Source organism: Egretta garzetta, unplaced genomic scaffold (genome assembly GCF_000687185.1).
Source record: "Egretta garzetta isolate BGI_Z169 unplaced genomic scaffold, ASM68718v1 scaffold516, whole genome shotgun sequence".
NCBI lineage: Eukaryota > Metazoa > Chordata > Aves > Pelecaniformes > Ardeidae > Egretta > Egretta garzetta.
Genome location: NW_009259983.1, coordinates 769,102 through 781,643, shown reverse-complemented (window position 1 = coordinate 781,643; position 12,542 = coordinate 769,102). Strand labels below are relative to the sequence as shown.

Below are 12,542 nucleotides of genomic sequence, written 5' to 3'. Positions count from 1 at the left end.
GAAGAAATTTGAGACAATGAGAGTGGTAAAACACTGGAACAGGTTGCCCAGAGAGGTAGTGGAGGCCCCATCCCTGGAAACATTCAAGGCCAGGTTGGATGGGGCTCTGAGCAATCTGATCTAGTTAGCAGTGTCCCTGCTCACTGCAGGGGGGTTGGACTAGATGACCACTAGTGGTCCCTTCCAACCCTAAACATTCTATGATTCTATGATTCTATGATTCTATGAAAAGTCATGGCAGTCAGGCGAAGTCCGCAGTGACGGGAGAAAGGGAAACATCACACCCATTTTTAAAAATGGATGCTCCACCATTGGAAGTGTTCAAGGCCAGGCTGGCTGGGGCTTTGAGCAGCCTGATCTAGTGGAAGGTGTCCCTGTCCACAGCAGGTGGGGGGGGAACTAGATGATCATTAAAGGTCTCTTCTAACCCAAACCATTCTGTGACTCCATGACCATATGGCCCTGCAGGCTAATTCTTCTCTGACCAAAAAGACCCAGGACTGGGATTTCCAGAACTACATTCATCGCTAGAGGAGTGTGGGAGGAGAAGAAAGCTACCCTTTCATCAATTCACCTTTTAGCATAAAAACTACACTGTCATCAAATCTATGGAGATTAGCCTTCCTCTCCCCTGACCATTCCTGGTGAACTAATATGGCAAAGGAGTAATACAGAAATGAATCTGTCATTTTTATGGAGAACTGCAATGATGTTAATAAATCTCGTGTTCAAAACAGTATTGCCAGAGCGAGCACCCGAGCCAGACTGCTCCCCAGATTTCCAGAGTAACAACAGAGATGGCACTTCAGACGCTGACCATGTCCATAACACAACAGGGCACTAAGTTGTTTCTAGGCGTAATAGGGCTCAAGATGCTGGACCTTAAAATGTTCCCATCACCTTCCTTCACGTTATGATTTTAGCAGCTAAAAATTAAAGAAATGACTGCATTGTACCCTATGAAAACCAGAATGTCAGGCTTCCAGATGGTGTGAAGCACTCAATTCTAAATTCAGCTGTTCCTAAAACAACAGCCACTAAAACCATGTCACAATTGAAGTGAATGAAATGGTTGGAAGTGAAAAAGGTGACTTTCAAAGCTTGTGTTCATCCACAGCATTAATTCTTTTTTCATTGCCGTTACTTCTCTCTTCAATGTCTGGGAATAATGACCAGAAAGGAGTAATACCAGTAGCACAGAATGAAGATCTACAGCTGCCCTCTAACTGAGGCTTTCCCCTAGGCAGAGATGTCTGGTTGCACTGGAAGCAGAGCGCCAGCAAGGCTAGAGCACTGCTTACGATATGGTGGAGTAGATACTCTAGCTTGAAGCTCTACTGGGTCACAGCTCAGCTGTGAATGCAACTGTATCAAAACAAATCACAGTTGGGGACGGGGGAAAAAAACACATCATGCTCTCATCACAATAAAAGCTACTTTGATTCACTTTCAAAATAATACATCAATCTCACCTGTGACTCTCATCACACAATGAACAGAACTAAATATATTGAACAAACCAGCCCGTAATTGTCTCTCTCTCTCTCTCTGTTCAGCCCTTGCCAAAGTAACACCTCATCAGTCCTCTTCTATAGTATCTGAAAGGATGTAGATTTTCTTTCATGATTTAGGGCCCGATCAGCTGGAGGCAGTCTGCAGCTGTAAGAACAAGGCCTCCTCCCAGCATGGGGATGGTACAGAAAAGGCGCTAAGTTAAGTATGGAGACAATATGTAATCCAATCAGAGAACTGAGGAGACAGAGAGAGCAAGAGGTAGGCACACAGGCCTCTCTCTGCACATCAGACAGGGCAAGAGGCGCAAAGGCAGTCTCGCTTGTAGTCGAGGGCTGCAGGGACAGCAGGGACGTGGCTGCCTTCCAGCACAGACTGGATGGCACTGGAAAGCAGGGTGCCAAAGAGAGCCCTGGCCTCATTTTACTGGCAGGCTCCCAGAGCCTCTGAGATAGAGTGCTGTTTATGGGAGTCTGTCTCTTACAAAAGCCTCTGCTCCCCCGATGAAACAAACAATCAAAACAAAAGAGTCCATGGCTGGTGGCTGTGAAGGTTCACGGAGGCCTGTCTCGCTTGTTGCTCTGTATCTTTTCCACCACAGTCACCTCACAGTATCCAGCCCATCAACGTGACACGTCCACAACTTCAAACCACAAGGGACATCCTCGTTGGGAAATCGTTCTGAGAGGAAAGAGAGGAGAAATGTCAACAGGAAAGCACCCATGGAATGGACAAAGAGACAGATGTAGCTTTGACAGAGACACAACCAAACAGCAACAGCCTTGGTTGACTCATCCCCCTTTTCTCTCTCACACATGCCACTTAAGCTCAGGCCTAGCAGCCAAGCTGCTCTAGCGACAAAGTCTCACCCATGGAACAGACTTCAGCCAGCTCCCCTTCCCCAACAGCCACAAACTCATCAGTCCTCACTAGACTGTGGCAAGATGTTTTGCACTTGCTGGGGTCCTGTGTGAAGAATGCCTTTGGCATCCATAGCCCATACACATGCCCATGGGCATGCACCCACAGGAGTCTGTCATCTCACCCCTTCCAGAAAGACCTGAGGTCTCTTACACCATACCTTGCTACTAGCCTGTCCCAGTCCAGAACAGAACCCCTCAACCCTTCCTTAACAAGGATCAAGGCCAAAGCAATGGCCTGTAACTTCTGCAAGCCCTGGGTAAGTTCCCTTCCTTACCATGACACTCCTAAACCCCAGATAAACCCCCACTTCCTTGGATCACCAGGCCACAGATGTCAAAAACTTCCCTTACCTCTCCAGTCCCAGGCACATCTATCTCTCCCTCCCATCACGGAGTCCCGTGTAGGAGCCATTTCCCTTTCTGGCCTCCTACACCCACAGTCACTGCTCTCTTCCCGGAGTGACTCCCCTTATCTGGGGTTCCCCACGCTCAGACTCCAGCCTCTACCCCCCTGGAGAGCGCCCCTGCCCCTAAACTCTGGTTAGTAACCCCTGCTCCCCGCTCAGCCTATTTGGATCAGGAACACTGGACATGGCCTCACTGTTTTCTTGGGGTCCTTTTTCCTCTTCTTGTCAGAGGCGTTGAGGTAGGCCTGCTCCCGGGCCCTGTAGGATGGGCCTCGGCTCAGCTCCCTCTCGCTGTACGGGGGCAGGGTGTCCTCCTCTTCCTCCTGCTGAGGTGGTGGTGGCGGCTGTTGTGGCTGCTGCTGCGACTTCTCGGCTTTGTAGGTAGAGGGTGGTGACCAGGCATAGTACGTCCCCCCTCCTCTCTGGCTGGGCTGCGAGCTCAGCTTTGAGGGGGTTTCACTGTGGTCGCCACTCTCATCGTAGCTCCGGGATTTCCTCTCCAAGACGCTGCTGAGGTAGGAGTGGTCGTATTTCTGGCTCCCTCCAGGCGTCCGGCTCACCAGCCTGGGCAGGTGCTTCTCCTCATGGGCCCGTCTCCGGGGTGGGCTGTATGACCAGCCCCGATCCGAGTCTGTCAGTGGCTCTCGGTTCCCTCTGCTACGCTTGGTGTAGTACTCCTCCATGGAGCTATCCTGGTGGGGCAGCCCTCCGCCACGGCCACCGTGCGACTCTGACCGCTCGAAACGCCGAGTTTCCTGGCTGTCTGCCCGCCGGGTCCGCTGGCTGTAGGACTCTGCGAAAGCTGCCAGCTCATCCATAGAGACGGCCGGCACTCCCACAGAGAAACTCTTACGGGACAACATCTCGGACTTGGATCTCTGCTGGCTGGAGGAGGGAAGAGGTAGTGTTAGAGGGCAGGATTCAGCTGCACTCATCCCCTCAGTGACCTTCACAGACAACAGAGGGAAACAGGCACTCCGGGGGCATGAACCATCTGACCTGTTTTCATCATTTTCTGCAGGAAGAGATGCATCACATCCTCAAAATCCCCGCTCCTCTCTGCAGACTGCAAAGGCAGCTTAGTGCAGATAGCTTGGACTCTACATGCCTAATGTTACCAGAGATTAACCCCAGAGTGCACCTCCCTTGTCCTCCAGTATGCAGGGCTGGACTGACTTCTCCTTGGCCCCAGAGCTTGTAGATCTATGGCCTGCTGGGAAAACCCAAGAAGCTCACAGCAGGGCAATTTTGAAGCAGGTTTAAAGGGAGTGAGCTGGCACAATAGCCCAGTACTGAGAGAAGGAAATCCCTGCCATTGCTTTTGGGAGCCTGGGCTGCTGGTATGTGAGGGAAGGATGTGATCTCTCTCTTCTAGGCACTGGAGTGCTAGTCCTTTAGGCCTGGAGTACAGGTCTTGCTGCACCAAAGCACCAGGGTGTGTCTCCTAATGAAGCGCACCAGCACTGGGAAGTGCTGGAGGGATCAGGTACGAATCTCAAGAGAGCACTTTGGGGAAGGGTGGCTTGGTTTCCTATTGATCTCACTTTTACATCCCACCTGGAATGGGGCCAGTACCTAGCTTTGCCCAGCTGGGTAGGCTTCAGCAGGCTTGCAGGAATCAGATTCATGCTGACCTCATCTAATGACATCTCCAGATTTCATGTTTCTCTCTTAACCCCTCTGCCCTACTAAGCAGAACCAGAGCAGCAGAAAATGGAGAAGAGCTGCTAGTCCACCTGTCCCTTCTCCTTTCTTTACTACTTTTCCAGGTATAGATGCCTCCCAACAAGGCACTCCTTACCTGTGCCGGAAACTGTCCCGCTCATCTCTGTAATCGGAGACAGCCTGTGATCTTGACGTGCTGCCCCCGCCGATCACTCCTGCCCAGTATTCAGCATCACCATCCAGGTCCCCCGCAGGAGGCAGAGGTTTCCTTCGCACCTGGCGGTAGGGCTGCCGGAAGTTCAAATCCTCTTCATGCAAAGAGCTGAGTTCAGAGATGGTGTTGTTATCTGCAGGGGAGGTTGCAGAAAAGAAATGAGATGGGCATCACCCAATAGCATGTGCGAGAGGGGAGAAGAGGACAGGAAGGCTGTGGTGAGCCTTGCTGCAGCTTTTTCAGAAAGAATCTGAGCTTGCCCTCCTTTAGAAAAAAAACAAAATAAAATCCAACCTTCTCTAAACCCTTGACTGATCCTGCCCACAACTCCTGGGGCTCAGTTTGGACATAGAGCTGCTGTCAGACCTACAGGTCTTCTGAACTGGTAGCTGGCAGCCAGGTGGGATATTCTAAGGGTACTGCAAATGGCATCAGAACTGGGTTCAGCCTTCATGGAGAAATCGCCCCTCAGCCCTGCTTCAGTAACACGCGAGCTCTCTGCCCTCACAAGGTGGGCACCGAGCTTGGTGGGAACATCATAGCAGTTGTGCCACCTCCCCCTTTCCTGGTGCGAGACAGGCTGGCTCTGGATTTGGCCTGATTTGCCCAGCTAAAACAAAACCAACCCCCTCAAAAAAGATTAAGAAAAAAGTAAGAGACTGTCTGAATCACTGTCAGTCTCTACCCTGTCAAGCACACTGACATCTGGAGGCCTGACATACCAATCTGGAGAGGTCTTTTTATAGTAAATCCTGTGGGTGGAGAAGACAGTGTGCTCAGCAATGACTGTTTTAGAAGTATATATAATTTGTTAGTTATGCCTAATCTGTACATTCCCTAAAGCCCTTACCTTCATTGATTTGCAGGATCTCATGCATCTGCTTTAAATGAGCCTCTACCAGTGCCTAATGTGGGTTAGCTTTGGATGCTGCCTGTAGAAACTGAGCCCCCAGCCTGCTGCTGTCCCCTGCACACAACAGCTGAAGGACAATAAGCAGCACTACAAGCCCTCCTCATTCACACACCCTGTCCTGCCACTGCACATCTGCCTCCTATCACGGAGAGATGCTCGCTTGGGTTTGTATTCTGACACACAGTAAGTGCAACCTCAGCCTTTATTTAGGGAAATAAAGCTTGCAAGAGGCTATCGGAAGACAGTGAGGAGTTCCACACAGAAGCTCAGTTCTGAGTCTGCATCACATCCCTATTCACCACCCTCCTCCCCTTGACCTGCAGTTGTCTGACTGCCAAGCCATCAGTACCAATGAGTGTACCACCTCTGATCTTATCTTGACCAGTGACACAAAATCTGACAGTCCCCTGGTTTCTTCAATCTTTCTTGTAGTCCCTGCTCCTGCAGGGCAACAGCCACTCCAAACTACCTTTCTGCATTCTTCAAGCCACACTGTGGTCATTGCAGTCCACAAAACACGCTTTCAGTAAAATTATCCCTCTCCTATTTTGCCATGCTGGGAATTTACAGGCACCACACTGTAAGACATATAGAAAAAGACAATATCCCAGCTATTATTACACCACAGGCTGTAGAAGACATGAGTATGGGCTTGGGTTTTCAGATGTTGATGATCCAAACGTTTAATTATCTGAGTGGACAATTTTCATGAGCATTTGAGTATCCCTCATTTTGTTTGCTCTAATTAGGGATGATTAGGTAAGCAGCAGATCTTTAGAATCAGAATGTAACTGTAGATGCCCAAAATCTAGACCTTATGTGCCCCAAGTACCATATCCTGGACATCATATCCTAAGGGCTGGCTCTAAGGCAAAGCCAGTGAACTTTTAACTATGAATTTGCAGTCTTTTTCAGGGGGGGGGAAAAAAAATCAAACCATGCTTGTTCCTCACATCGTTCTCGCATCCTCCTAGCTGGGTCAAACTGAGCCAGTTCTTTCTCGACATAGTACAGCACCTTCATGGAGTCCCTTTCCTTGTCAGTCTGGATCCTGTACCCTTTGCGCACCGCTAGGGAGAAAAGAAAAGCATTAGAGGAAAACACAGTTAAGTCCAAGTAGACCTTCCGACAATATTGCTCCTATAGTTGAGCTCACATCTGCAGGCAGGTAGGCTGTGTCTTCCGAAACAGAGTGAGTCAGTCCTTGCTTCAGAAGAAATTTGTGTCTAACATGGGATGTGAAGTTGTGAGCAGCTGTATCATTTATAAAGTTTGCAGCAACAGCAGAAATGGTTTGGAAATGCCCAATCTGTACAACCAAATGCATCAAGTGGTATCACTGCCATAGAGTGATTCCACCTCCCACAGAGGATGGCAGAGAGAAAAGCAGCACTTCATTTCCCCTTCCTCAGCACTACAGAAAGGATTTGTCATGGTATGCGAGAAGCAGTCCCAGAAGATCAGGCTTCCTCTATGCTGCAGGGGCCGTAAGCTCCCAGCCTACAGGGGAAGCAGGTGGCAGAGCATTTGGGAGCTGTCACTCTGCAGGGCCACTCCTCCCTCCCATCCCTATGAATTCTGCTCACACAGGTTGAAGAGCATGTGGTAGGAGAAGCTCCAAAGAATACAGACGGAAACACAGCAAGTCCCACAAAGCACATCACACCGCTTTGAGATTTATACCGAATCCAGTGATGGGGCTGATCAGGTCACTGGGTAACTGTGAAACTGCTTGCTCTCGCAAGCATTCATTACAGGCTTTATTTTACAGAAAAGGAGACTTAGACATACATTAAATGCTTGACTCCTGGGATTACTCCACTTGCAGGGAAGTCTGGACAGCTTTTTTGGCTTTCCCTCATTCCTGTGTGTAGAAAAAAAAGCCCCTACACATTTGGAGCCACAGCAGCTCTAACTCTGGCAGGCTGGCTCCATGCACACTTTACCTGCTAACCCTACAAAGAGCCTGAATACCTCAAGGCAGCTATAGTCAGCAAGCAGAGAACTCCACCTGTCAGGACTTTGAAGAAAATCAGGCTTTTATAGCAGATTATTTAAGAAAGGTCTCAGTCTGGTGCTATTTCAAGATTGACAGAAACACAGGTCTCAGTACAGAAGAGGACCACCACCTTCAAATTCAGCCTCATTAGAGAACTGTTGCGAGGACAGTTCACTTAACACTACAAAATGGAACCTGTCTGCCTTGCATGGGGTCACTACGTTCCCTTGTGTGAATACTGCAGTGTTGCACGAGTGCTACTCTTGTGGCACTATTTAAACACTTGCACGGTGGTTTTCAGCCAACCTGTTCTTTCTGTTTTATCCCACACCCTGATACACCAAGGTACTAACATATGGGTTTGGTAGTACGTTGCATAGTATGCACTGTGTGGGCTGAACAAGGACTTGGCAGAGGTATTCTTAGGCACCTTCTGTCCTAAACTGCTGTGCGCTACTAAATAACCATGCTCTGCTTCAGCAACGGCTGTGCCATAGAAATGGGTAGAATGATTCCTGTAATAGTCCCGCAAATTGCTTCAGGAGGAAAGTGCTTTACTGTGGGTTTTGACTGTGCACATGTAAGGCAAGTAACTACATCCTGAAATATTACCTTGTGTATCTGTACTTGGGAAAGGTATTAGATGTGAAAACATTGTATGGGTCTATCAGGGCCGATTTCAATGTGTCTTCAGATAGCTTTGCTGACAGCAGTCTGGAGTTTCACTGTGTTGTATTATCCCCACGAATGTGTGCACAATGACTGCAAATGCACACAGTGATTTACAGAAGACAAGGAACCCTGCCTCTGCCTTCCAAAGTGGAAAACCATCATGTTTCTTGAAGTGAGGTTGCTGCTAAGAAGAGGGGCTGCACTGACTGCCCTCAGAAATGATGACTCCTGCTGCACTGCACGAGCAACAGCAAGGCAAGTTCTCCACCTCACCCTCATGGCTGACCTCCACCTGCTACCTTGCCAGGAGAAAGGCCTCTCACTATTCTTTATTCTTTCTTCTAATGTGCCTACTAGGAGCTCAGCTAAGCTGCCACCTCATTTATACACAGGCCAGCAAACAACCATCAGCTGGAAATGACTCTGACCTACTAATAACCTTTGGGGAACTTGAACAGGCAGCTTCCAGACTGTCTCCCCAGAGCCACTACTCACGCTGAGGCTGTGCCAAATATCTATTTGGGCAACATCTATAGCTCCTGGAACTGATGGAGAATTAGCTAGGCTTCATGCTAGCTTCATGCTCAACTTGGTATTGCAGCTGTGTATCAAAAGGCAAATGAATTTCTTGGTTAATTCTGCAAGCATCTAGAAATTAACTTTGGATTTAAATCTGCAAAGATGACCGTGAGCAGCTCATAAAATGTATTTTCCATTATAGATGAAGCGTATTTTGTCTCTACATTTATTTATTAAATACTTCTTGCAATGATATTGAATGTTCAACTTATTAAATCTCTTTATTATTCCTTTGTGTGAGAACTGAAGATATTATTGCTTCCTCCTCACACCCTTCTTCATCTGTAAATTGCCATAACCCTTTAATAAGGTCTGAATATTTTTAGGCCCATCTTAATTATAAGGGAATAAAGATGCAGACATGTTAACCACTTGTCCAGAACCATTCACTGAAATCAAAGGGAATGGAACATTCTTCCCTGTTAGACCCTATTTTCTTCTCTTGAACAGTTCATAAATTTCTAATGTTTAATTTGTGTTTAACTAGACACTTTTTTTATTCTTCTGTGGGTGGAACCAAGCCAGCCAAAACTGTAAGCTGTTTCCCTCCCCAGAAAGGACAGCACTACTATTTTTTTCAGACAAGTGTGGTTAGGAAGTAAATGATGTCTCATCCTTATACACTTTTTATATTAAATGTCTGCAGTCCGTATCTTGGATCAAAAGCTTCCCTGTGTGCATGGTTTTAGGAATTTAAACAAGAGTCTCCAGGTAACCACTGCATTTAAAATAGCCAGAGTATACACCCTAACTTAAGTGTTGCCAACACTCTTCTAAATGAGAGAGATGAAAGTTTATTTTTTTCCCTGTTCAGCCCTAAGTTTAGGATGGAGTTCCTTGGCTTCTGTGGAGCTTTGTCACATGGCTTTTATGTAACCCTAGACAAATTTTCTAAATATTCTCATGCAAACTCCTTGAGTTTGCTCACTAGATTACCTTACAGGGGTCTTATAAGCACAGAAACTACCTCGGGCAAAGGCTGTCCTTTTTAGCCTAGCAGCCAGCACTAGAGAATCCTCCAGTCTCTGTCCCCCAGCACTTCTGATCCCATTTTTTTAAATAAACCTGACAGAAAGGGTGAAATCTCAAAGATACCAAGTTTCAGATCAGACCTACACTGGCTGCATGGAGGACACAAGAGACCATAATTAGTGCTCCTTCTGAGAAAAGGCCTTTATTATAAACTCAACCATTACCTGTTTTGTTTAGCTTGCTGTCTGGCCAACCAGCAAATAAGTCACTTGGGACAGCCACATAATGTTTTCTCTTCTACAGCCTGTAATTAGGGGATATTCTGGCATTGTGGAGGACTTTTAAGAGAAAAGGAAGAGGATGCAGGGTATCACCCTTCCTTAGCTCCACAGCTCAAGAACTTTGAACAACTGGTGCATGATCCAAACTAAGGGTTTGTCCATATTATGGCAAAAAATATTAATTAAAAATAAAGCTTAAGAACCTCTGTTGTCTTGCCACAACAATTAAAACTCTGTAATAATGGGGGGGTTTGCAATATGTGTTATTTCCTGTCAAGTCCTGAGTTGAGGGATTAAGTCCAGCCAGCTGATTTGGATTATGTAATAAATGCACCTTTCTGTCTAATGAACATGGGAAGCTAAGAGCCATTCCATTTGGTTACCAAACACATCCACAGATTTTCATTCTGCATTTGTGCTCTGCTACTAATGTACAGCAGGGACAAGACTGGGGCTGTGATCTGACTCTTAAAAAGTCCCTGGAGTTCCCATGGCCAACACCATGCTCTACATGCAGTGACATTTTTCACAGGAGAAAAAAATTAAGCACTGGGCTGTCGTTCATCATTTTCTGACAAAGCTTTCTGAATTGGATACGTTCTGCTTTGGATCAGTGATTGATTTATTTCCTATTTCAAAATGCTCCACTCCAGAGCTCTGTTTTGATTTCAGTGGGGGAAAAAAAAAAAGTATGACCGTTGAAGGAAAATACTTTTTGCAATTCCAGAAAGGTTAATATACTGACTGGGGCAGTGGAAGGATGTGTAGGGTTGTTCCACAAAGCTTAATTATTTGATTGTGCTATGTGATCTTGCCTTTTCAGAAGTATCTTATCAACACATTGTCATGAGCTAATTTAACAATTGATAATTAGTGTGGTGCTTTGAAATCAGACATGTGGCTGGATCAATGGCAAACATACTGTGTCAGTATGGCGACTCTACATTGGTGAGAGTCACTTCTGCTGCAGCATGTTTGAATTTAGACAGCCACTCTGATCCTGGAATGCTAGCATGTGGCTAAATAGATACCCTCTTTTTCATTGATGGCAGCTTCCTTTGCAGCAGGAGAAGTGACCCTCACCAAGACAGAGTCATCATACTGCTACTCTATGTCTGACATTGATCCACAAACTCCTTTCTAGTTAGAAGCCTTTTATCACTCACATTTCACAAATGCAAAGGCTGAACAAAAAAAGTGACCTACTGACTTCTGTAAGGTAGGGAAGGGGGTCTAGCCCCAAATGCTCTTGGACAGAAATGCCAAGGGAGCATGTCCCCGTGCCCAAAACACCATGGGTACAGTAAAACACACTGCAGCAAAAACAGCTGCTGCCAGAGGGCAAGCAGTACCCTGCAGAGGGTAGGACGAACAGTTTACCAAGAGAGAGCAGCTTGCAAGGCATCAGCTCTAAGGGGAAAATGGCCACTGCCTCTGCTCCCCTGAAATCATCTTCATCCTTTTGTCCTCTGCAAGTAAGTTTGCAGCAGTAATGAGAGGGGTCCCAGGCATGAACTTGGCCTCCCATTCCCTGCTGACCTAATTAAGCACCCACAAACCTGACACTGTGCTGATGGCACTAGAAAAGTTGGACCATGTGGCCCTAAGGGACGTAAATATCTTTGTTAGAGCCAGGATTAAAACGCAGTTTCTCTGTGTTTCTTCTATTCACACCACTCTAGCAGTGACAATCATTCCTCCCTTTCCCAGCCCTGCTCCTAGTAAGAGAACCAAATGTTATGCCTGGCACTGCAAATTACCATTTTGGCTTCCTCCGCTGGAGTCACTTGGGGCTAAAGGAGGGGGGTGTGACTTATCCATCAGCACAGCAGGAGACGGGACACCAGATACAGGAACACTGGGGATATAGTATGGACCTGGCATGGAAGAGACTGCAGGAGGGTACCCAGCTTTTGCTGCTTTGCCTGCTACATACACTGAAAAGAAAAAGAACAGCAGTCAGCATCACACCAGCCTCCCACAGACCCACATGGCACGTGGCCAAAAACTGCACATCACCAACATAGGTGACAACCCAGCAGGAGACAACTGGACAAATGACATGACAAGGACCAACCTGAATTTCTCTAAGCCTCAAAGGGCACTGAGGGGAGTTTAAAAAATGCACATGGCAGGCTAGATGAGCACTGCAAGATGCCCATCAACTGGAAGACATTCAGGGCGTTATAGCTGGCATTACCGCTGCCATGATTTAGTGGCAGTTCAGCTTTAAAAACAACTGATGACTCAAGCAGCAGGGATGAGGCTCATGAAACTTGACAGATCTGCCTGAGCCTGACCAGGAACCTTGCTGGGTTGCAAGGACTTTGCACTGTTGTAGAGGGCAGCTGCTTTGCATTGCCAGGAAGAAACCTCCCAGGACGCTCTTAGCTCTGACCCACAAC

General features: G+C 47.2%; 1 protein-coding gene across 1 annotated transcript in view; it reads right to left on the bottom strand.

The window, feature by feature from the left end:
* Positions 1–405: 405 nt before the first annotated feature.
* Positions 406–12,542, bottom strand: part of ILDR2 (immunoglobulin like domain containing receptor 2) — a 28,752-nt gene continuing 16,615 nt past the window's right edge. The window contains exons 5-9 of the mRNA XM_035895979.1: positions 11,898–12,074; positions 6,588–6,704; positions 4,644–4,854; positions 3,037–3,727; positions 406–2,193 (exon numbers count right to left, since the gene is read on the bottom strand). Coding sequence (XP_035751872.1) covers positions 2,158–2,193; positions 3,037–3,727; positions 4,644–4,854; positions 6,588–6,704; positions 11,898–12,074 — 1,232 coding nt within the window. The 3' untranslated portion in view covers positions 406–2,157. The remainder of the gene's footprint in view (positions 2,194–3,036; positions 3,728–4,643; positions 4,855–6,587; positions 6,705–11,897; positions 12,075–12,542) is intronic.